Here is a 21781-nt window from a genome sequence, read left to right as displayed (position 1 = left end):
TAAATATAAAATAGTCCATGCTTAAGGAAGATGCAATGTGCTGCCACCTTAGATTAGGGTAGACATTTCATGCTAACTAAAGATGGATTATGCCTAAATTACTTTTGTGAATTTCTATTTAAATGCTTATTAGGCTTGTAGCCAATTTGCATGTTTATCCAAGAATAAATTAAAATATAATTAATCCTTCTTCCGATGTTAGTGGTGAATTTCTTGCCCTAGGTTCTCCCAAACTGATATCATTTTAATTGCATTTTCTTTATTAAATTCCTTAGTTTAATTTTCTTCACAAACTCTTCCTTTTAAATATTTTTATTTTTAAGAAAACAACTATACCCCAATCCCTGTGGATCGATACCCGTAATCACTATCCTACCAGATACGTGCTATTGCGTGGTCTTTAAAGTTGACTGTCATCGATGCTGGGGAGTGGGAAGCTGTCCTTTGGGCAGGCTTTATTCAGGTCGGTGTAGTCCACGCACATGCGCCATTTTCCGCTGGCTTTTTTGACGAGGACCACATTGGCGAGCCACTCCGGGTAGGATATCTTCCGGATGAAGCCAGCTTCAAGGAGCTTGTCAACCTCCTCGGCTGCTGCTCGTTGTCGTTCAGGGGCGGCGCCTCGCTTCTTTTGTCGCACGGGCTTGCAGGTTGGCTTTACTTGGAGCCGGTGGACCATGATTTCTGGATCTATCCCCGGCATATCCGCGAGCGACCATGCGAAGACGTCCATATTGTCCCGCAAGAAGTTGACGAGGCGATCCCTTTCGCGCTCATTGAGGCCAGAGCCGACCTGCACGGTTAGCTCGGGAAAGTTTTCGCACCGAGGAACTTGGATCAGTAACTCACCAGGCTCTACCCGCTTTTTCTGAGGGTTGACCCTTGCCTCCAGAGTTTTAGTTGAGGGCTGGTCGGTTGCTAGGACAGGCACCTCAGCTGGTCGTTTCGCCTCGTGGGTCGCCATGTAGCATCGCCTCGCTACCGTTTGATCCCCACGAACCTCGCCAACTCCTTGGCCGGTGGGAAATCGCATGAGCAGGTGATGAGTCGAGACTACCGCTCGGAGGGCGTTGAGACCTGGTCTTCCCAAAATGGCATTGTAGACCGAGGGCAGGCGTATCACGAGGAAGCTCATCCCCACAGTACTTTCACGGGGGGCGAGCCCGACTGTGACCAGGAGGTCGACCTCGCCCTCTACTGGGACTGAATCCCCCGTAAACCCAACTAATGGAGCATTCATCCTCCGTAGTTGCTCTTCTGTCATTCCCATTTTACAGTAGGCATCAAAATACAAAACATTCGCCGAGCTTCCATTATCGATCAAGATGCGTTTTACATCAAATTTATTTATAATCATGGAGATGACCACGGCATCATCATGGGGGGTTTCGACTCCCTCTAAGTCATCGTCTGAAAAGGAGATGGCTTCCGAGACGCGCAGGCGCTTTGAGGAGGTCCCTTCCCCTGACGCTTCTCCAACCGGGGGCCCGCCTCGGATGGTGTTGATGGTGCCGGCGATGGGCCTGTTGGCATTTGAACCTTCAGGCTGTGTGGCTCCTTCGGCTGGCTTCTTTTCTTCGCGCCGGCCTCGTACAAATCGATCGAGCACCCCTCGGCGGATGAGTGCTTCGATCTCATTCCGGAGCTGATAGCAGTCCTCGGTATCATGGCCGTGATCCCGGTGGAAACGACAATACTTCCGGGGATCACGCCGAATTCCGGAGTCTCATTTCGGAGGTGGGAGCCGGATGTAGTCTTGCCCCTCGATCTCCATGAGGATTTCGGCCCGAGGAGCAGTGAGGGGAGTGTAGTTTTCATACCTCCCTTCGAGTGCACGGGCCCGTGGTGGGAACCTCGGGCGGAGTGGTGACCTCTGCTGAGGCGGTCCCCGTAGTCGGGGTGGACTCTTCAGGCGGGGCGGATTTTTAGCTCGGCGCGGGGACGGGCTTCTGGGCTGGCCACGCTCCTCGCGGCGTCTCTTCTGTTTCTTGGGGTTCTGCTCGGCCCCGCTCCGCCTAACAGCCACGGCTTCCTCAGCCTTGGCGTACTTTCGCGCCCGAACGAGCATTTCGGTGAGGTCTGCAGGAAAGTTCTTCTCGATAGAGAAGAGGAACCTGTAAGACCGGGCTCCAGTCTTTAATGCCGACATGGCGATTGACTGGTCGAGTTTCCGGACTTCCCATGTTGCGGCGGTAAACCGGTCCAAATACTCCCTGAGGGATTCTCCCTCCTTTTGTTTAATATCAAGGAGGGAGTCCGATGTCCGCCGCTGGGGCTGGCTGGCGGCAAAATTGCCGGCGAACTGCCTGCCGAGCTGCTCAAAAGAGGAGACAATACTCGGCTTCAGCCCGGTAAACCAAAGCCGGGCCGGTCCTCGGAGTGTCGCTGGGAAAGCTTTGCACATCATGGCCTCCGAGGCTCCTTGTAGGGCCATTAAGACCCGATAACTTTCTAGGTGGTCAAGGGGATCAGCCTTGCCGTTGTAAGGCTCCACCTGGGGCATCTTGAACCGTAGTGGGACCGGTTCGTCTTCAATCTCCTGGGAAAAGGGGGACTTCGTGGTGAACTCGAAGTCACCATCACGTCCCGATTTTCTTCCGTGGAGTGCCTGGATCTGGCGCTCCAGCTTCTCGACCTTCTTGTCGAGTTCATCATTCTGGAGGATCGCTGCAGCGGTTCGTTCGGGTGCAAGTTGCCCCGGAACCGACTCAGCCTCCGAAGGTTGTGGCCAGCCACCAGGGCCTCTGACTGGGTGTTCTCTCCAGAGGGAGGCCTGGACTTGAGAGTCCTGACCTCGAAGGGAAAGTCCGCTTGTAGGGGGCTCTGGTTGAGCTGGAGCCGGAGGAAGCGGTACCGTCGGGACGCCCCTGGGTTGCAAGCCTTGGACAGCGGTAGCCAAGGCTTGCACCTGTTGCACCAGGGCATCAAACTGCTCCGGCCGAACTTGAGGAGTTAACTCGGCCGGGGGCGGCGAGTTCTGGACAGAGTGTTCAGGACTGGGTGGAAGACGTCGAGAGGCATTGGAAGCCCCTTTACTTCTTAGTTTCATGGCAGCAACTCGGGCCCTTCCTCTAGCGCCAACTATTGCTGGAAATTGGACCCGGGGGCTGCCGCGAACCAAGGGGGGAGGAACTCCGCTGCCGGGACGGTGGACGGCGGTGGCGTCGACTGGTGGCGTTCTCCTGGAGAGTCCTGCAAGAAAGCCGGTGGCCGGGCTTTCCGGCGCCGGCCCTCCGAAGCTTAAGTCAGAGGGGGCTAATATGTGGGGGGAGTAAAGGAGGAGAATGTTTGTTCTCTGTGTGTATCTTGTGTCCGTTCTGTGTTGTTCTTTTCTTTTTCCCCAGGTTCCCTTTTATAGGAAGATATTATGTTACCTGGGAGGTGACAGGGGGATTTGTCCTCTTTTGTGATAATTGGGCATGATTTTGCTCATTAATGGCGTAGTGGAGAATAAGGCCGGATCAGACCGGAGTCAGGGAGCTGTCGCGGTTGATCGGACCCGTTGGGGTGGTTGAACCGCCGGCCGTGGTGGGCCTGGGGTTCATAGATGGTAAGTGCATTAATTGCTGAGTGAACCGGCGGTCAGAAAGAGCCATACGCTTTGATGGTTCAGTGATCCGGAGATCATCTTGAGCCGTGTTCATTTAATGACTGAGTGCATCGGAGGCCTGAGGAGGTCTCATGCATTAATGATGGGTCGTGCCGAATACCTGTGGAGACCTCGTGCCTTGATGACTTAGGGATGGTGGCAGGTTGTAGTGGAGTCATGTATTTAGTTGTCAAATCCTTTAAAGGTTTAGACGGAAATTGGGTATTCGGCTAAGGCATGGGCCTGGCACGGGTGCCGAGCTGAGCTGGTCACCTAGTGGAGTGTCCTGTGGCGGGATTGCTTCTGGTCGGTACTTTCTAGTCGAGCGCCTCTCTGGTCGGCGCTCTTTGGTCGGGCGCCTCCGAGATGGCATGACTTGGGTTTTCCCCCAACAATACTTTTGTTAAAGATGAAGCTAGAAGGTTATCTTCCAGATGCAGATTATGTTTTGCATGATGTTGATGAAGAAGATTATGGTCATCTTCCAGATGCCTGGATGTTTTGCATGGGCAGAGGAATTGCAAGAGGAGGAAACTTTGTGCAGCCACAATAAGAAGCTTGCTTTTGCACTCGGAGTTCAGAACTTGAATGTAGAATCAATTATTCCAAGTGTTTAAGAACTTGAGGATTTGTGGGGACTGCCACAATGCTATCAAGCTGATGGTAATGATTATCACTAGGTTCCATCATTTTAGGGATGGTTCTTGTTCATATCAGGCCCTATGGTGACTAGTAAGATATCCTACTTTCCTTATTCATTACTCTACAAATTAACATAATTTATTCCATCATCATTCTAGAGAAAATCCCTTGACAGCTACTCCTTCACAGTAATATTCATACATATGCACAAAATTTTGCTAATTAACCCTAGGATAACTAGAGCTAGGTAAATATTTTAATGTCTGAACTATCAAGTGCAAGTTCAAATTTCCACAAACAATATGAAACAAATAAGCCAATAGAGTTCGTTCAATTATATGATTAGGTTCTCAGTCCTACGTCATATCCAATAAACAGGCCTACATCACGATAAGAACTTGCACAGGTATAATTCGTGAATCAATTAAAACCCCTTGTCTCGTGACTCGGGAGACATAAAGCTTTCAAATCTTCAATGACATGGAAAGAGGATGATGAACAGGGTTGTCCTACAAGTAGGTAGATGACTAGAGCCCAGATACATCCTGCATTGCAACTATCACGTCCCGAACCAATATCCGAATTGCTACGTGACACGACACATATTTTCTAAGACAAAGCTCTAAAAAAAATACAGAGCCTGAAAAATTTATTATAACCCCAATATTATTGGATAATAATGATCATAATTTATACCAAATAACAAAACTAGTATAATTATGAAATTTAATCACTTATGTGGTTTTAGTGATGGCCTATTTATTTATCCTTTCACTCATGATTCTAACCACAGCAAAGTACCAAGCATCTTGCATCTTTGAAAGAAAAAGAAAGCATGAATACCCACACATTCACACTAAGTATAAGTTTGAAAATAGTAAGAAATTGTTATACATATAACGAAATCACAAACCGATTATCAATAATGCTCGAATAACTAGTATATATATGTATATCAAATATCAATAGAAATTCAACCACTCAAGAGTGATATATCATACGAAATCTCATAAATCTTTAATAGTATTTTGAAATAACTTTTCATTTCATTCCTTTTTAACCCAATCCAGATCTAAGGTTAATTATTTTTTCAACTTCCAGCCAAATTTCGGTGATGGGACAATCGATAGTGTCACATTTCTGGCCTATGATGGGACAATCGATAATAATGAGATCAGCTCAAAGTCCTTGTTCATTCAATCAAGTTCACATCCACATACTAATTCTTCTTGCTTCTAGCTTTAGATCAACCACAGTTACGTTGACAGAAAAATCGATAAGTGTCACGTTTTTTTGCTCGTGATGGGGCAATCAATATAACATAATTAGTCTAAAGCACCACATTTATTAGCCTATGATGCATACACGCAGTCTTTTTAGCTGCTTCCAAACCCCTGGAGCCATTAGATCTTGTGATGTGCAATAACGGTCCCAAGGGTCCAGTATCCTACAATGTAACGCGTTAGAGTTGGGCTCACTAGCAATTGGAACATCTAGGCATTCTGATTTTTACTTCTAACATATCAATATAATTCCGACAAATAATAGTTTTACCTCTACTTATTTTTCCTTTGCATGTGCTAGCATTCCCCTTCACATATTGCTAAACAAGGAACCATCAAATAATTAGAATATAAAAAGAAATACCATCATATTCATCGTATCATTGCATAAGTTCATAACCAACATACAGAATTCCAATTTATTTGGTCTTATAAAAGCAGTATTTGGGTGAAACAACCATTAAGTACACGCCAACGAACGAAACGTAGTTCCTGCTGATACATGAAGACCTATCATAAAGTTAGAGCACTAATATCTTCCTCCAAGATCCTCAAATTGGATGCATAAAATCTATCTGCAAAAGAAAAGAAAGAATGACAGCAACATCAAATCAAAAAAAATGATCACTATTATGAGCACATGTGAAGTACTTCAGAAAATCAAGTAAAAAATATGCATGATACCATGAACATATATAATTTTCCAAAAATTCACCTACTCCATGTATACAGTTTGCTGCACGTCCTTGAATTAGTTGACAGTAAACAATAAGATGCAGACTTAGGATACAAGGGGTGGAAGAGAAGCATGATTATAAATCTCGATCGCACTTCTCTTTAACCAGATCTTCAAATCCTTCATACTCAGTATCCAGTCCCGAAATTACTAAGCCGAGACCAGTAGAAGGCTTCTTAGGCTCAGTTTTGCGTGGACTACGGATACTAAAACAGTAAAGTTCTCGCTACATATAATGTAAAAGCAGAATACCGTCTCACAAATCTAACAACAACAAATATGTGGAAGGATCACCGAAAAAGTTACCAAAAAATTAATACAAATGGCTATAACATATCTTAGACTTTAAAATTCAGGTTATTTAGTCCCGAGTTAAAAATAAATAAATAAATAAATCTCCTTTAATGCCCTCTTCTCTGCATAATAATAATAGAGATTTTGGATTGGAAAGTCACTCAAAATTATTGACCTTAACCCTGTGGCTCTTTTTTACCATTTCACAAAGTGAGAAATAACCTTAGCAATTAACACTCTAAGCAAAAAAACCAAATTATTTCTAAAAATCCTTTCAACTTGTAATCTTTATTTGAACTCTAAAAAGAATGGCCAGTACTTGAAATTCTTGAGTCATAGTGGTAATTTGAATGCTCTTTTGTTCCAAAGAGTTGATCTGTGTATCCTTTCATTTCTGCCCACATTCAACCTTCCTTAAGGTATACATTACTCTTCAAATTAACATAATTTGTCCCATAACCTTCCATACTTCAACTGGGAAAAAAATGACACAAATTCTAGCATCTCCGAAGTGCTCTGTTTACTTATGTACTTGCAGTCAAATTTCTTTCCTCAGTACTCATAGCACATTTCAGTTAACAACATTTTAGGCATCTTCTCCATTTCCGCAATCTCAGGATACTTCATAAGCGCTTTGGCAAAAAACATCTAATGTCAAAATTTTGCTATTACCAATAAAGTTTGCCAATTTGGTAAATACATCTCATATCATGCTCACAAAAAAGCAACGTATTACGTATCAAATATCATGATAAAGTTTAGTCCACCACTTGATATCTTGCCCAAAATGCAGCCGAGTGAAGTGGGTTACTAGGATGGAATGAGAAAATCCCTCGACAGCTACTCCTTCGTAGTAATATTAATAGATATGCACAACATTTTGCTAATTAACTTTTCGATAGCTAGATCTAGCTGCATAGTTTAATGTCTGAACTATCAAGTACAAGTTCAAATTTACTTAATAGTACTAACAAACAAAATGAAACAAATAAATCAATAGAGCTCGGTCAAATAAACATGTCTTCGTCACGATAAGAACTTGCAAAGGTATAATTCATGAATCAATTTACCCCCTTATCTCTGGACTCTGGAGCCGTAAAGCTTTCAAATCCACATGGAAAAGGGATGGTGAACAGGGTTGTCCCACAAGCAGGTAGATGGCTGGAGCTCAGATGCATCATGGACTGCAACACAAACCAAGTAAGAAGGACAAGAATCCAAAGTACATAATAAATTCTCTCTTCACATGCCTCGGAGATTGTTCCTCTTTCCAATGATAATTCCTTTTATATTTGACTACATAGTATGATACTACGCTAGTACTGCTATCAAATATGCATTGGGAGCAACAAAAAATCAATGAAGTAACACCGAGTTATAAAATATAAAATCAATACCGAAAATAAGTCTCTTTGATCAAAAGCATAACCAGATAGCTGAGGCTCCATGAATAGATTTCATGCTGTTCGAAAATCAAAGCAGAAGAAACGCCAGAATAAATGTGAGATCGAACAAGAGAAAGCCAAGACTGTAAATATATCGGAATGAAAGGATTGGGATATAGTTCATTTTACCACTGGGTTTGGGTTGGGTTTGGTGAGCCGGCTTTATTTTAGTGGGTGGCACGGTTTGGCCCGGGCGAAGCTATGCGGAGATGTGGTCGGTTCAATAGAACCGTCTGGGTCATGGACTCGTAAGGTATTGAATCGAACCGGCATTCTCTTGGCGAAGCCACAGTAAGCCAAAGTTGTATAGGGATGTAAGATATTGCAACGTTTGCATTCGCAAGTTCAAGTATGGGACTGTTTAGTGTTTAGAGAGGCTACAAAATTTCCATATCCTATTTGGTAGTGGTAGAAGCTTCGAAAAGCTCATGGAGGACATCTAAGTGCAGCGGGAAGTGGTCATTCTTGAGGTCCTAAGGATACTGGTCCAATTTGGTGTCACTAGGCTCGAAGCAAATATGGATGGGCTTCAAATCAGATAATAGGTGCGGCCTGTGGTAAAACAATGATTCTACTCTGGAGACTTTGTATACAATGATGATATCTCACCAAATATATGTAGGCAATTATAGAAAGAGATACGATTTGCAAATTTATCACACCTTAACAGAGAAGACTAGTTTAGCCAAACAAGATTTGGATAGGAATTCTAAAATGTATGATGATATAGAGAAAAATCCCATTTTTGTTCGACAAAAAAAAGCATGATATTTGGAAAACAAAATGTTACCTCATTGCGAAGGGAGAACCTTATGTGCTCTACTCATGATCTTCAACATAATCATTTTAAGTTGGTGCTGAATGCCGAGGGACTCTTGGAGATGAATCCGGATCCATCAAGATCTTTGGCATATACGTAGGGGATATGTTCAATCTTGGGCCAATCTAAGCCATCCTTGAGGCATCGGCGGAGTAGTTGGTCATTGGCCTTGATCTCAAGCTTGTTGAGTGCAGGGAAGTCAGGTTGTCCTCTATGTAACCACTCTGGCAGGGCAAGCATTGCACGATCTTTCAACTTCAATGTTTTCAAGCTAGGAAGGTCTGAAACAACCTCTAGATTAGGGCTGTCAGATATTTCCAATTCTTTGACCGAGGAAAACTCCCTGATTGCTTTTAGACTATCGCAACATTGTATCTGCAGCTTTGTTAGGGTAGTAGCATGGTGAACAAGGCTAGAAGGAAGAGACTTCAACATTGGACAACGATAAAGTGTCAATTCTTTTAACTTTGATTCATCATCCTTCACCTCCCATTCCCATTCCTCCCAATTGGGCATGTTTCGAAATGTCAATATTGTTAACTTTGGAAAAATTTGCATCCTGCCACCTTGATCATTGCTACAATCAGGTTTCTGACCCAAAAATTCAGTTCCAATCTTTTTGACAGCAGATGCATCATTTATCGAGAGGTGATCCAAGTTGGGGAGCTTCCCCATGTTAGAGATAATACTGAATCTCTGCCACAATCATCTCTAGATGATTCTTCGGATCCTCCAGCTAATTCTGCAGTCAATACTTTCCTAATTTAAGCTGAATCTCTACCACAATCATCTCCAGATGATTCTCCGGATCCTCCAGCTAATTCTGCCAATACTATACTAATTATAGCTGATCTCACACGATTACATATGACAGTTTTGTACAGCCTAACACACTTATTATTTTTCCTTGTAAAGCTTGTTTTCTATACATAAACCATGTACAGTACATCTATATTAATGCAATACATTGAAGGCCTGGTATGTTTTTGTACCGCCTGTTATCTTTCATGGTATCAGAGCCTTGCAAACATCAAGTTCTGCCATTAACGTTCCTATGGCGCACTCTGATGCTACTTCCTCTCAACAACCTAATCTGCCTACTTTGAATGTGAAGTTGTCTGGCCCTGATGACTACCTTGGTTGGGTGGCTATGTTCCTGCCACTACTTCGAAGCCATGATCTTATTGGCTTCGTTGATGGATCAAAACCAGCACCTCTGCAATTTGTTAATGATGCTGCAAAGATTGCTGGTACTATTAATCCAGAATATGCCAGATGGTATAAACTGGATCAAACTCTACTTACCTTCTTACTGTCTACTCTAGCACCATCTCTGCTCTCTTCTATGTATGGATTGAATACTTCACAATCAGCTTGGGAATCAATCACTACAAGATTTGCTTCCCAATCTCGATCCAGAATCACTCACCTCAAGAAGCAATTGCAGACTCTACAGCAAGGTAACCTCCGCTGTTATGAGTATCTAACCTAGGCTAAGCTCTTTGCAGATCAACTCTCAGCTGTGGGACAGCCAGTCTCAGATGATGATCTTATCTCTTACGTCACAAATGGCCTGAATCCTCACTTTGCTGGATTTATTACTCCTCTGACATTCTCTCTGCGACACCAGGCTATGAGTTTCACTGATTTCCATTCAGAATTACTTAATTATGAGATGATGCTTGATCAGCTCAATAAACAGACAATTACTCCTGAAACTGGTCCTGTTGCATTCTATTCAAACAGGCCTAGTACTCCACGCAGGCCACGATTTCCACCACTAGCAGCACCAAAACCTAACTTTGGTCGAGCAAATAACCTTGGACCAGGTAACATACCCCTCTCTGCACCTACAACTTCTTGCTGCCAGTGTAAACAGTGTGCTTGTCAAATTTGTGGAAAACTTAATCACAAGGCATTGGACTGCTACAAGCGATTTGACTATGCCTTCCAAGGAAGACATCCACCACAGGAACTTGCCTCCCTTGCTACACAGAACAATGCTCCCAGAGCCCATTTTGCTCATCAAAATGATCAGTGGTATATGGACACAGGTGCTAACACCCATGTTACATCAAATGTTGCAAATCTTGAATATCCTCAGGCTCCAGAAGGTAATACATCAATCGGTGGTGTAGGTAATACCTCTGTCTTACCTATTAAACACATTGGTTCAACATCCATTCACACACCACATAAAACCTTCATTCTTAAAGACATTGCTCACTGCCCAGATGCCTCTACAAATTTGATTTCAATCTATAAATTTTGTGCTGATAATAATGTCCTGATTGAGTTTTCTAATCGTGGCTATGAAATTAAGGACATACAGACGGGGGCTGTTCTGCTGGTGGGACACAGTAAACAGGGACTCTACCCTCTTCATCAACAACAAATCTCTCAGAATAAAGCTAAATGTCTCACTGCTCTTTTTGGAGTTAACACTTCACGAGCAATGTGGCACAAGCGACTTGGTCATCCCTCCTCTTCCAATCTCAATAAAATCTTTCAATTCCAGCATCTTCCAGTTCAAAATGTTTCTATCTCAAATCATGTCTGCGATTCATGCCAATTAGGAAAACATCATCAACTCCCCTTTCCAGATTCAATAAGAAAGTCTACTACTCCTTTGGAATTAATCCATTCTGATGTATGGACATCTCCTGTCCTATCTCTTAGTGGATGCAAATACTATGTAATATTCATAGACGATTACAGTAGATTTTGTTGGTTGTATCCTTTATTCAATAAAGCTGATGTGTTTTCTTGTTTTGTCAAATTCAAGACCCTTGTTGAAAATCAATTCTCGAGTACCATTAAACAATTCCAAAGTGACAACGGTGGTGAATACTTGTCTAATCAATTTAAAGATTTTCTTGCAAATCATGGAATTCACCATCGTCTAACTTGTCCTCATACGTCTCAGCAAAATGGCATAGCTGAGCGTAAACATAGACATATCGTCGATACTGGCTTAACACTTCTTGCTGAATCAGGTTTATCAAAATCCTTTTGGGTTGATTCATTCCTCACTGCAGTCTATCTTATAAATAGACTTCCTTCTGTCACCCTTAGTCACGAAACACCTTATTTCAAACTGTTCAAATGTCATCCAGATTATCGTCCTCTAAGAGTATTTGGATGTAAGTGTTTCCCTCTTCTCAGACCATACATGCCAAATAAACTTTCTTATCGTAGCATCCCTTGTGTCTTTGTTGGTTACTGCTCTCAACAAAAGGGATACAGGTGCTATGATCTTCAATCTCGCAAAGTGTACATCTCTCGCAGTGTCATATTTGATGAGAATTGCTTTCCTGCTCGCGAGTCCAACACACATGTGTCTCCTACATCAACTCAACCTCCTAAAGATACTCATGCCACGCAGTTAACTCATTCAGGTACATTTCCTATACCTTTTCTACCAGATATCGTACCACCTCTACCCGCCAACACCAATCCACCAACTGAGCCTACGACCTGTACCAATCAACCCAACTCACCAACTTCCTCACAAACTGAGCCTATACTTGAACCTGATAATACTAATTCCCCATCACATTCACTAAATACACCAACCTCACCCATTATTGATTTACCTAGGCCTATTACACTCACAACTCCCCAACATCAAATCGTCACTCGATCTCGAACAGGCAATCTCAAACCAAAATCCTTCACTAATTACCATACCTACTACTCCACACGATACCCTCTAAGAGCCCTACTCACTGTCCAACTTCCACTTGAACCTCAAACCTATAACCAAGCTGCTACCAACCCTGATTGGTGTCGAGCTATGGAGTCTGAATATAGTGCTTTGGTTGAAAATGGTACATGGTCCCTGTGTCCTCGTCCCACTAGTCACAATGTTGTTCGAAATAAATGGGTTTTCAAGATCAAACAGAAGCCTGATGGAAGCATAGAAAGATTTAAGGCCAGATTAGTTGCAAAAGGCTTTGATCAACAAGATGGCATAGATTATCATGAGACCTTTAGTCCCGTGGTCAAGCCTGCTACAATTCGTATTGTTCTAGCTCTTGCTGTTTCTCAACACTGGCATGTACGACAATTGGATGTTTCTAATGCTTTTCTACATGGTTTTCTAAGTGAAGAAGTATATATGGAACAACCAAAGGGTTTTATTGACTCCACTCATCCAGATTGGGTGTGCAGACTTCATCGATCAATTTATGGTTTGAAACAAGCCCCACGGGCTTGGTTTCAACGCCTTTGCTCAGCACTTACTGATCTTGGGTTTGTTTGTTCACAAGCAGATCAATCTCTCTTTACTTACAAGTCTGGTGATACAACTGTTTTCATCCTGGTTTACGTTGACGACATAATAATTACTGGTAATGTTGAGGCAGCCATTCATTTCTTTATTGATAAGCTTAAGTTAGAGTTTGCAATGAAGGATCTTGGTCTGTTATCATATTTTTTGGGTGTCGAAGCAACTTGGGATGCTACTGGACTTCAGTTGTCACAGGCCAAATACATACATGATTTACTCGACAGACTTAATCTTGGTGGAGTAAAACCTTACAATGCTCCTTGTGTCTCTGGCTCTAAATTGTCTAAGTTTGATGGTAATGTTCTTGGTGATCCTAATGAATACAGACATGCAGTGGGAGCTCTTCAGTATGTTACTTTCACACGTCCAGAGATAGCCTATTCTGTGAATCAACTTTGCCAGCATATGCATGCACCAACGACAGCTCATTGGATTGCAGCAAAGCGAGTTCTTCGCTATCTCAAACATACTTCACATCATGGCCTTCACTACAAGCCCAGTTCTCTTCATCTTCAAGCGTTCTGTGACTCGGACTGGGCTGGGGATCCTGATGATCGCAGATCAACTAGTGGCTATGGCATCTTTTTGGGTGACAATCTTGTTTCCTGGTCCTCGAAAAAGCAACCAGTTGTATCTAAATCCAGCACTGAGGCTGAATATCGATCTATGGCCATTACTACTTCTGAATTATACTGGCTACGCATGGTGCTTCGTGATCTTAATGTTACTCTTTCCTCTCCTCCAGTTTTGTGGTGTGATAATTCGAGTGCTCTTGCTCTAGCTTCCAACCCTGTGTTCCATGCTCGAACAAAACATATTGAGACAGATTATCATTATGTTCGAGAGAAGGTGACTATTGGTGATCTTGTTCTTCGCTATATCAACACCACCGAACAACGAGCAGATATCTTCACTAAGGGTCACACAGTTGCTCGTTTTCTTCATCTTCGGTCCAAACTGTGTGTCTCTCCGCCCCTCAGTTTGCGGGAGGGTGTTAGAGATAATACTGAATCTCTGCCACAATCATCTCTAGATGATTCTTCGGATCCTCCAGCTAATTCTGCAGTCAATACTTCCCTAATTTAAGCTGAATCTCTGCCACAATCATCTCCAGATGATTCTCCGGATCCTCCAGCTAATTCTGCCAATACTATACTAATTATAGCTGATCTCACACGATTACATATGACAGTTTTGTACAGCCTAACACACTTATTATTTTTCCTTGTAAAGCTTGTTTTCTATACATAAACCATGTACAGCACATCTATATTAATGCAATACATTGAAGGCCTGGTATGTTTTTGTACCGCCTGTTATCTTTCACCCCAGTGGTGGAAGTTGCAGGCAAATGTCACTATATGAGATATACAACCGTCTTAGATGATGCAAGTTTACTAATTCAATAGGCACACCCTCCAGTTTTGTTTCCAAAAGGTCGAGACACCGCAGGTTGTGCAACTTACCGATGCCTTTAGGAAGCCTGTGTAGATCTGTGCAATACAGGAGCATCAAGAACTGCAGATTTACAAGGTTTCCTATGCTCTCTGGTAGGGCACTTATGTCGAAAAATGACATATCTAAATAACGTAGATGTATGAGATTTCCCAAGGAGTCTGGCAATTTTTTGATCGGAGAGTCTGAAAAGTCTAGTACTCTAAGACGCGGGGTCGTCTTAATCAGATTGTCGACATCATTCTCTTGGATCACCTGTGATTCTTCCGAGTGTAGCAGTAGAGTCCTCAAGGATTTGTGCCCTTCCAATGCACTAAAAAATGCTTGGCAGTTTTCTTCTGTAACATCACCCCGTATGCGACGTGGCTTCAATGAAGATGAATTAATTGGGATTTCAACCCCATCTTTCACAACCAAATTCTCTTCTGCTAAAAACCGAGCAAGAGACCATAGTAGATCATGCACAGTGCATGTAGAAAAACTATTCGGATCTAGTTGCAAAAAACTCCTCTGAACAAGATCCCCATAACAATCTTCACCTACCTCTTCCAATGTCAAATCTCCTTCTTCATGGATGAACCCTTCAGAGATCCAAAAATAAATTAGATCGTCACTGTTGAATCTATGGTCCTCAGGGAACAGCGAGCAATATAAAAAGCACTGCTTAAGATGAGATGGCAGGTCTTCATAACTCAACCATAGCGCTGGTTGAACCTCTTTGGGAAAGTCGGTCGAAGGAGACCAAGTATTGCTTGAAAGGGTTTTAAGCACTCTCTCCCACTGTGTCTTGGTCCTGCTCTTCGTTGATAGTACTCCTCCAATCGTCTTAATAGCAAGAGGGAGACCACCACATTTCTCAACAATCTCCTTTCCAATATCCTCTAAATCTTCGATCTCTTTCTCCTCCCCGTTCAAAACCACCATCCTTAGCAGCGCCCAACCATCTTCAGCAGACAAGACCTGCACCTGATGATGAGGTCGCACGGCCTTCATTCTCGATGCAACCCCTTGGTTTCTTGCGGTCACAAGGATCCTACTTCCAGTTGCCCCACTCTGCAAGGGGTTTCGGAGTAAATTATTCCATACTTTTGGGTCCCACACGTCATCCAAGACAAGCAAGAATTTCTTATTTGTGACAGTGTCTGCAACCTTGTTCTCGAGCTCTGCCCAGCTAGGATTGCCTATTGGACGGCCCTCTGGAATCGCCTGAGCGATGACATCTTTTAGGAGACTAGTCTCTTCAAAATCTTTGGACACGCAGACCCAGAGCTTCATCGGGAACTTGGTTGTTATCCTTTCGTCGTTAAAAATCTTTCGAGCAAGAGTGGTCTTGCCAATTCCCCCAATTCCTACGATGGCATATACAAGAATATTTTTTCGACTATCCTCCTTAATCAACAACTCCACCAGCTTGTCGGTATCCTTCTGGATATTGGACCCTACGATATCAGGCTCAGCTATGGGAGATGTCTTCCTGCCAACTCGAGAAGTGGATCGATGGTCACCACTGTCGGCAGAAAAGTCCTGGAGATGAAATTTAGATTTCTCTGTGCAGATGTCATCCAGCTTATGATTGAGGCCTTTGATTCTCCTACCAATCTGATGAGCAAACACCATTTTGCCAAAGCAAGAGCAAGAGAAGAGGCAAGAGCAAGGTTGACTTCTAGAAGAGGCTGCAGCTTTAGATTTCTCGGCCTTGATCCGGTATTCATCGAGGATGTCGTCAGCATCGTACATGACGTCCTTGAGCTTCTTCAGCCACTCGTTTATGGCTTTGCTCTGAATCATTTTACTCTCAGCATCGGCGAGGACGGCCTTAATTATTCGAAAAGAATTTTGGAGTCGTTTGATCTCGCCCTTCACACCCCGGAGCATGCCCACCTCATCCTTCACCAAAGTGGCCAGGCCATCGACGAGCTTAGAGGCAAAGGCCTCAGCGAAGGCCTCAGCTATAATCGACATCTCCTTCTTGCACGATGATTTCTAACAACCAAAATCTAGAAGAAGTAAGCAATTAACAAAGATGAAAAGGAAGCAAAAGAGGTGGATTACAAGAGCATCGGGCTAGAGAAGGCGCCTCACTCGCAGCTGGATTTCGTTATCTTCCATGAACTTGGATGTCCTCTCCGGAGCTTAATATATTCTGAATTCTTTTATTGGGATTCTTTGTTCGTTAGACGGCCTTCATTAAAGTATAAATTGGTTTACATCTACTGGTTGCTACTTGTTGCTTCATTAAAGAATTTATTATACGTCGACTTAGTTTAAATCAATTAAATTGAGTGAGGGAATTAACTTACTTCTTCTACATTCCATTAAAATACTTATTGCTACTTCTTAGTGGAATCTATTAACCCCTTTCTCGAATTTGAGCTCGCTTCAATAGAATATTATGTAATAAATCCAACCTTCAAGAGGAGCAAATCCTAAGATGGCAAAATAAAATTGGCGTTGGTCAAGGTCCTTCCTTTTTAGTTTATAAAGCACTCTCAAACAATGGACTTAGTTTAAATCAATTAAATTGAGTGAGGGAATTACCGTACTTCCCACACACTCCATCAAATTAGTTACTGCTACTTCTCGGTAGAATCCATTAACCCCTTTCTTGGCTTTGTGCTCGCTTCAATAGACTATTATGTAATAAATCTAATCTTCAAGAGGAGCAAATCCCATGATGGCAAAATAACATTTGCATTGGTCAAGGTCCTTCCTTTTTAGTTTATAAAGCACTCTCAAACAATGAAGAAAACATACACGTCTCTTGGCTTTTTGTTCAAAAATCAACACTTCAAAATTCTTTTATACCAAATTATCTAAACCAAGCACCGTGTAACAATGGTTTTGGTTGTCTTTCACATGAAAGAATGTTTCATCTTCTTTTGCGACATCAACCATTGAATTACGCAATAGCCACTTCGAGATCTGTGCAGATAGATGGAATAAAAAAGTTGGGGTGCTTCGAGATCTATGTAAGGTGTAATCCACTGGTTGATATCATAAAAAAAGATCGATCATTCTTTCGCACGAAAGATACCACCCAAACCCGTGTAAAATTGCCTCAAGCCTAAAATCACCTAAGATTATCAATAGCCATTCAATAAAACTAAGGCGCAAATTTGTCTCAATGTCAATCACTTTCAAGCTCAATCTTTATCGAACCAAGGATGGCGCGTAGATTCAAAACTTTTTTTTAGCAATACTCGTGATTTGTTCCATGGACTGAGCTAATAATTGCTAGAATGAATGGATTGTTTTCTGAGAAACTATAACTAGTAACTGATTAGTTATTAGTGTGCAAAATTGATTAAATCGATTGCTAGAATGAGGTTGATTAACAAACAGATCCGATTTTACTGTAGTAAAGGGATTTAAAATTTATAATGGGATAAGAATATTGCAAAGAAATAAATCACATAAGAGAGTAATAGCTCAAAAGCAATAAATGATTGAATTTACAACTATATTACATTAATAAGATTTGAAGGAAAAGTATGGTTTTCCTCGGACACTTGAAGTTACATTTTAGAAGTTCTCTCAAATGCATGAGGTTTATGTCATTTTTCCTTGAATAGTAAATAATGTGCCTATAAAGCAGAGCTTCTGGGGGACATTTTTATCGTATTAGAAACTTAATCCGTATACATGTAGAAGACAAACTGTTTGCAATGCATGCAAATTCAAGTTCATTACGTTCACTTACACTTTCAGGACTCATAAAACTAAAATGGACAAAAACTGAAGGACCTTCTGATTGTTCTTATGCAATGTGTGTAACGGAGAAAATGCAAGAAATAAATTAAATAGGAATTGTGATATGAAACCGCTCAAGGTGGAGAAGAAAGAAATGTTCTTTATGTTGACAGACAAAGTTAGTACTATACCAAAATTCTTTCTACACCTGATTAGCCTTAAAATTTGGGTTTATCAAAAGTGAGCTGGGACACAGGTAGAAGGAAAAGTGAGAATACTCAACAAAATCACTTGATAAAGAAAAAAATTGAAATATAGAACAGAGTCAATGAAAAGGTGGCTTGTCCACTGATCAACCTATATTTTCATAGTGCAAAATTGTATTTCATCTTCTTTTCAAACATAGCATGTAGCCTGTATAGGTGGCAATTTACTCTACTCCGTTGAGTATTTGACCTAATTCGACCCAAATAGGGTGGGTAATTTTGGACACATTTAGAGTCGATGGCGGGGATGCATCTTCATTCTAAAACCCACAGCAAATTTGGAGCAAGTATGGATAATAGCAATACCTGCCACAGACCCGATTTGATTATATATAAGCCTTGATGATTATGATGATAATGGAGAAAGAAGTTTGTAATCAATCACGAGAAAAATTAGACATGTGAGAGGCTACAAGATAATGCTTAGTTATTTCTCTTTTTAATTGTTTGCTTTTCTTATTTTGAGGAATATTTGACTTCCTAAGGAATAATATTTCTATTTGTTATTTCTATTATTATTGAAAAGTTGGTTCGTTAGATTCTATGTCTTAGACACTTATCTTGTTTAATGTTATATAAAATATTGAGATTTACTTTTATTTTTTTTATTTGTTTGCTTTATATTTAGAAAAATAATTTTCCGCAGCTTTACCCATCCCAACCTATCCCATCTAACTCTACCCAGCCCATTTTGAGCTGCGCATGTGGCAGGTATAGGTATGTGAGTCTAAATTGTGGGGCAGGTATGGATAATGGCCTACGTAACCCATACCCACCCCCTTGCCATTCTGGTAGCGGGCCATTTTTTTCCTTTTTATGTCAATTGATAAGTTCCCAAAATAGATTAAAGACACGATGAAGATAGGGGTGGCAATTTGGGATGATTGTGTCAAATACAAATTGGGTCGGATGTCGGTCGGGTTAAAAATTTGTCAACCCAAACTGTTTATTAAATAGGTCAAAAATTCAAATTTGAAACCGACTTATTTATTAAATAGATAACCCAACCCAACCAATATAGCCCATTTACTAAAGAAGTCGAATCAAGTTTAATGGGTCAAAAAAGTTATGTAGATTTTTAACAGATTAAATGTATTTAAACAAGTTGAATAGGTTAAGAAGGTTGGCTTAAAAGGGACAAGAACAAATTAAGCAAATCTTAAATGGGTTAAATAGGTCAAAGTCATGACCCGATCAAATTATTAAAGTATTAAAAAGGAGTTAAACAAGTCCAAGGTTCAAACTAGAACCTGACCCGTTTAAGAAATAGGTCTAAACCCACGTATGATCCACACAAATTTATCTCAAACCGGAACAAGTCAAAAAGCAAGATTTATAAAGCAAGTCGTTTGCAGGTTGGCTTGACGGGGCAAGTCAAAAATTGCTGTCCCTGGGTGAAGCCAACTAGAGCTTGCTAAGTTGGCTGTCATTTCTCCACTCAGCACGTGCGCTTAGGAGGCATTTCATATCTGACTGTGGATTGGCAATTTCACTATTATTCTCCCAAAACAGCGAGGAGGAGGTTGGACGAACGAACCACTAACAAAAACGCAAATTTGCAACTACAAGTGATTGGAGACCGAAAAACGAGAACTAAATATAAAGAACATACCTTCGTCAATTTGAACTAAATATAAAGACCCATAGCCTCCTCCCCGCTGCTGCATGTTCGCCTCCTCTTCCCATGTATTTAAACGACTAGAAATTCGATTCGATACGTGAATTTGGAGCAAGAATATTTCCGTCTACCAGCACGATGGGAAATGTCTTTCAAGAAAGATATATTCTCTTCTTTTCTCATTGTTGCTTGCGCCATGGGAGATTGTCTTCCAAGAAAAATATATTCTCTTTTCCTAATCACAGCAATAGCTTTTGTGTGGGCCGCACTTAAGAGGGATTATTCGAGAGTGCAATGTAATCAATGAAGAGATGTGCAATGGTGTGGAATGCAACATTACATCGAAGGATGTTTTTGCTTGCCAGCTTATCTTACTTTGTGCTATGATGAGCCAATTTTGTTTCTAAGCTTCATGCAGCCCATTCAAACACTGGAGGCTTTTATGCCACTCTTTTCTCCCTTTTATTTAGAAAACTGCTGTCGATGTTCTGCTGATACTCTATGGAAAATTCTGAAAAATTCGAGTCTCCTCCTTCTCATCCTCCTGTGCTGCTTTTTTTATCGGCTGCATTGAAGAGGATTTCTTGCGAGTGTTGCTCATCTATCTGCTTTCTCTGCTATGACTCTTTCAGAATTACAACGGCTGCCTGAACTCGACCCTGGGGAAGTTCTGGGCAACTGTCGGAAAGTTCTTGCAACTGCTACAATCACTCTGTTGTTTCTCTTTCCTGCCATTCGGTTGGTCGCTTCTTGTTGCCGTTTGGAACAGCTGATGAGATTAGCAGGGGCCTGAAATGGGGGTTCCCCACCTCACTCCCTAATTTGTGACACACCCATGTAGTAGCTGGGTTTGGGTTGTATCTTTTGCATGGAAGAATGATTTTTTTTTCTCTAAGAGCTCGTTTGGTTCGCGGAAAAAGACGGGAAGAAAGTATAGTCAACGGGAAAGTAATGAGATACCTCTTGTTTGGTTGGAGTTTTCAAAGAAGAGAAATGAAAAAGTTGTATTTCCATGAAATGTGGGAATCAAAGACTTTTCCATGAGAAACATGAGAAAGTTACTTTTCCATGAGGTGGGAATCACTCCATCTTTATTTTTTTCCAAAAAGTCCCTTCAGCATTAAAGAGGTATTAAAGACCTAATTTTTATTAAGAGTATAATAGGAATTACACATAACTTTTACAAGAAAGTGGATGGTCAACCAAACATAAGCACTCTAAAAATTTGTCACTTTTTCATGTTTAACTAAACATTCCAAAAGTACATTCGCAGGTATTCTTTTTCTAGGAATCTTCTTTTCAGGAATCATATTCTTAGGAGGAAAAATGCTTTCCGCGAACCAAACGAGCCCTAAGTATCAACCATTGGATTTGTGCAGACAGAGAAAAAAAGAGATTGGGGTGCTTTGAAATTGTGAAAAATATGCTCCAATAATTGTTGGCATTGCTGAAGAAGATCAACCATTCTTTGGTGCGAAAGATACAACCTAAGCCATGGAGGTCCTCATGGAACATTTTCTCCCAACAATATAAACATATTCTTGCAACCGTAGGGCTAATCAGTTAAAAGCTGCGACTAATAGGACTGATGTGGTCCAAATATGAGATTTTTCTTTCTTTCTTTTCTTTTTTTATCTGTTGCAAAAAATCTC

General features: G+C 41.5%; 1 protein-coding gene across 1 annotated transcript; it reads right to left on the bottom strand.

Annotated features, from left to right (window-relative positions):
* Nucleotides 1–5856: 5856 nt before the first annotated feature.
* LOC103723896 (putative disease resistance protein RGA3) lies at nucleotides 5857–20176 on the bottom strand. Its single transcript, XM_089925390.1, has 4 exons — nucleotides 20124–20176; nucleotides 14428–16538; nucleotides 8780–9497; nucleotides 5857–6089 (listed from the first exon to the last, which is right to left on the bottom strand). The coding sequence occupies exons 2-3, from the start codon at nucleotides 16515–16517 to the stop codon at nucleotides 8831–8833; spliced, it is 2757 nt and encodes a 918-aa protein (XP_089781516.1). The 5' UTR covers nucleotides 16518–16538; nucleotides 20124–20176; the 3' UTR covers nucleotides 5857–6089; nucleotides 8780–8830.
* Nucleotides 20177–21781: the final 1605 nt, after the last annotated feature.

Source organism: Phoenix dactylifera, chromosome 9, assembly GCF_051530095.1.
Source record: "Phoenix dactylifera cultivar Ajwa chromosome 9, Ajwa_hap1_PhDact_Kaust_v1.1, whole genome shotgun sequence".
Lineage (NCBI taxonomy): Eukaryota > Viridiplantae > Streptophyta > Magnoliopsida > Arecales > Arecaceae > Phoenix > Phoenix dactylifera.
Note: the sequence above shows the minus strand (reverse complement) of the source record. Positions and strands in the feature narration are given on the sequence as shown.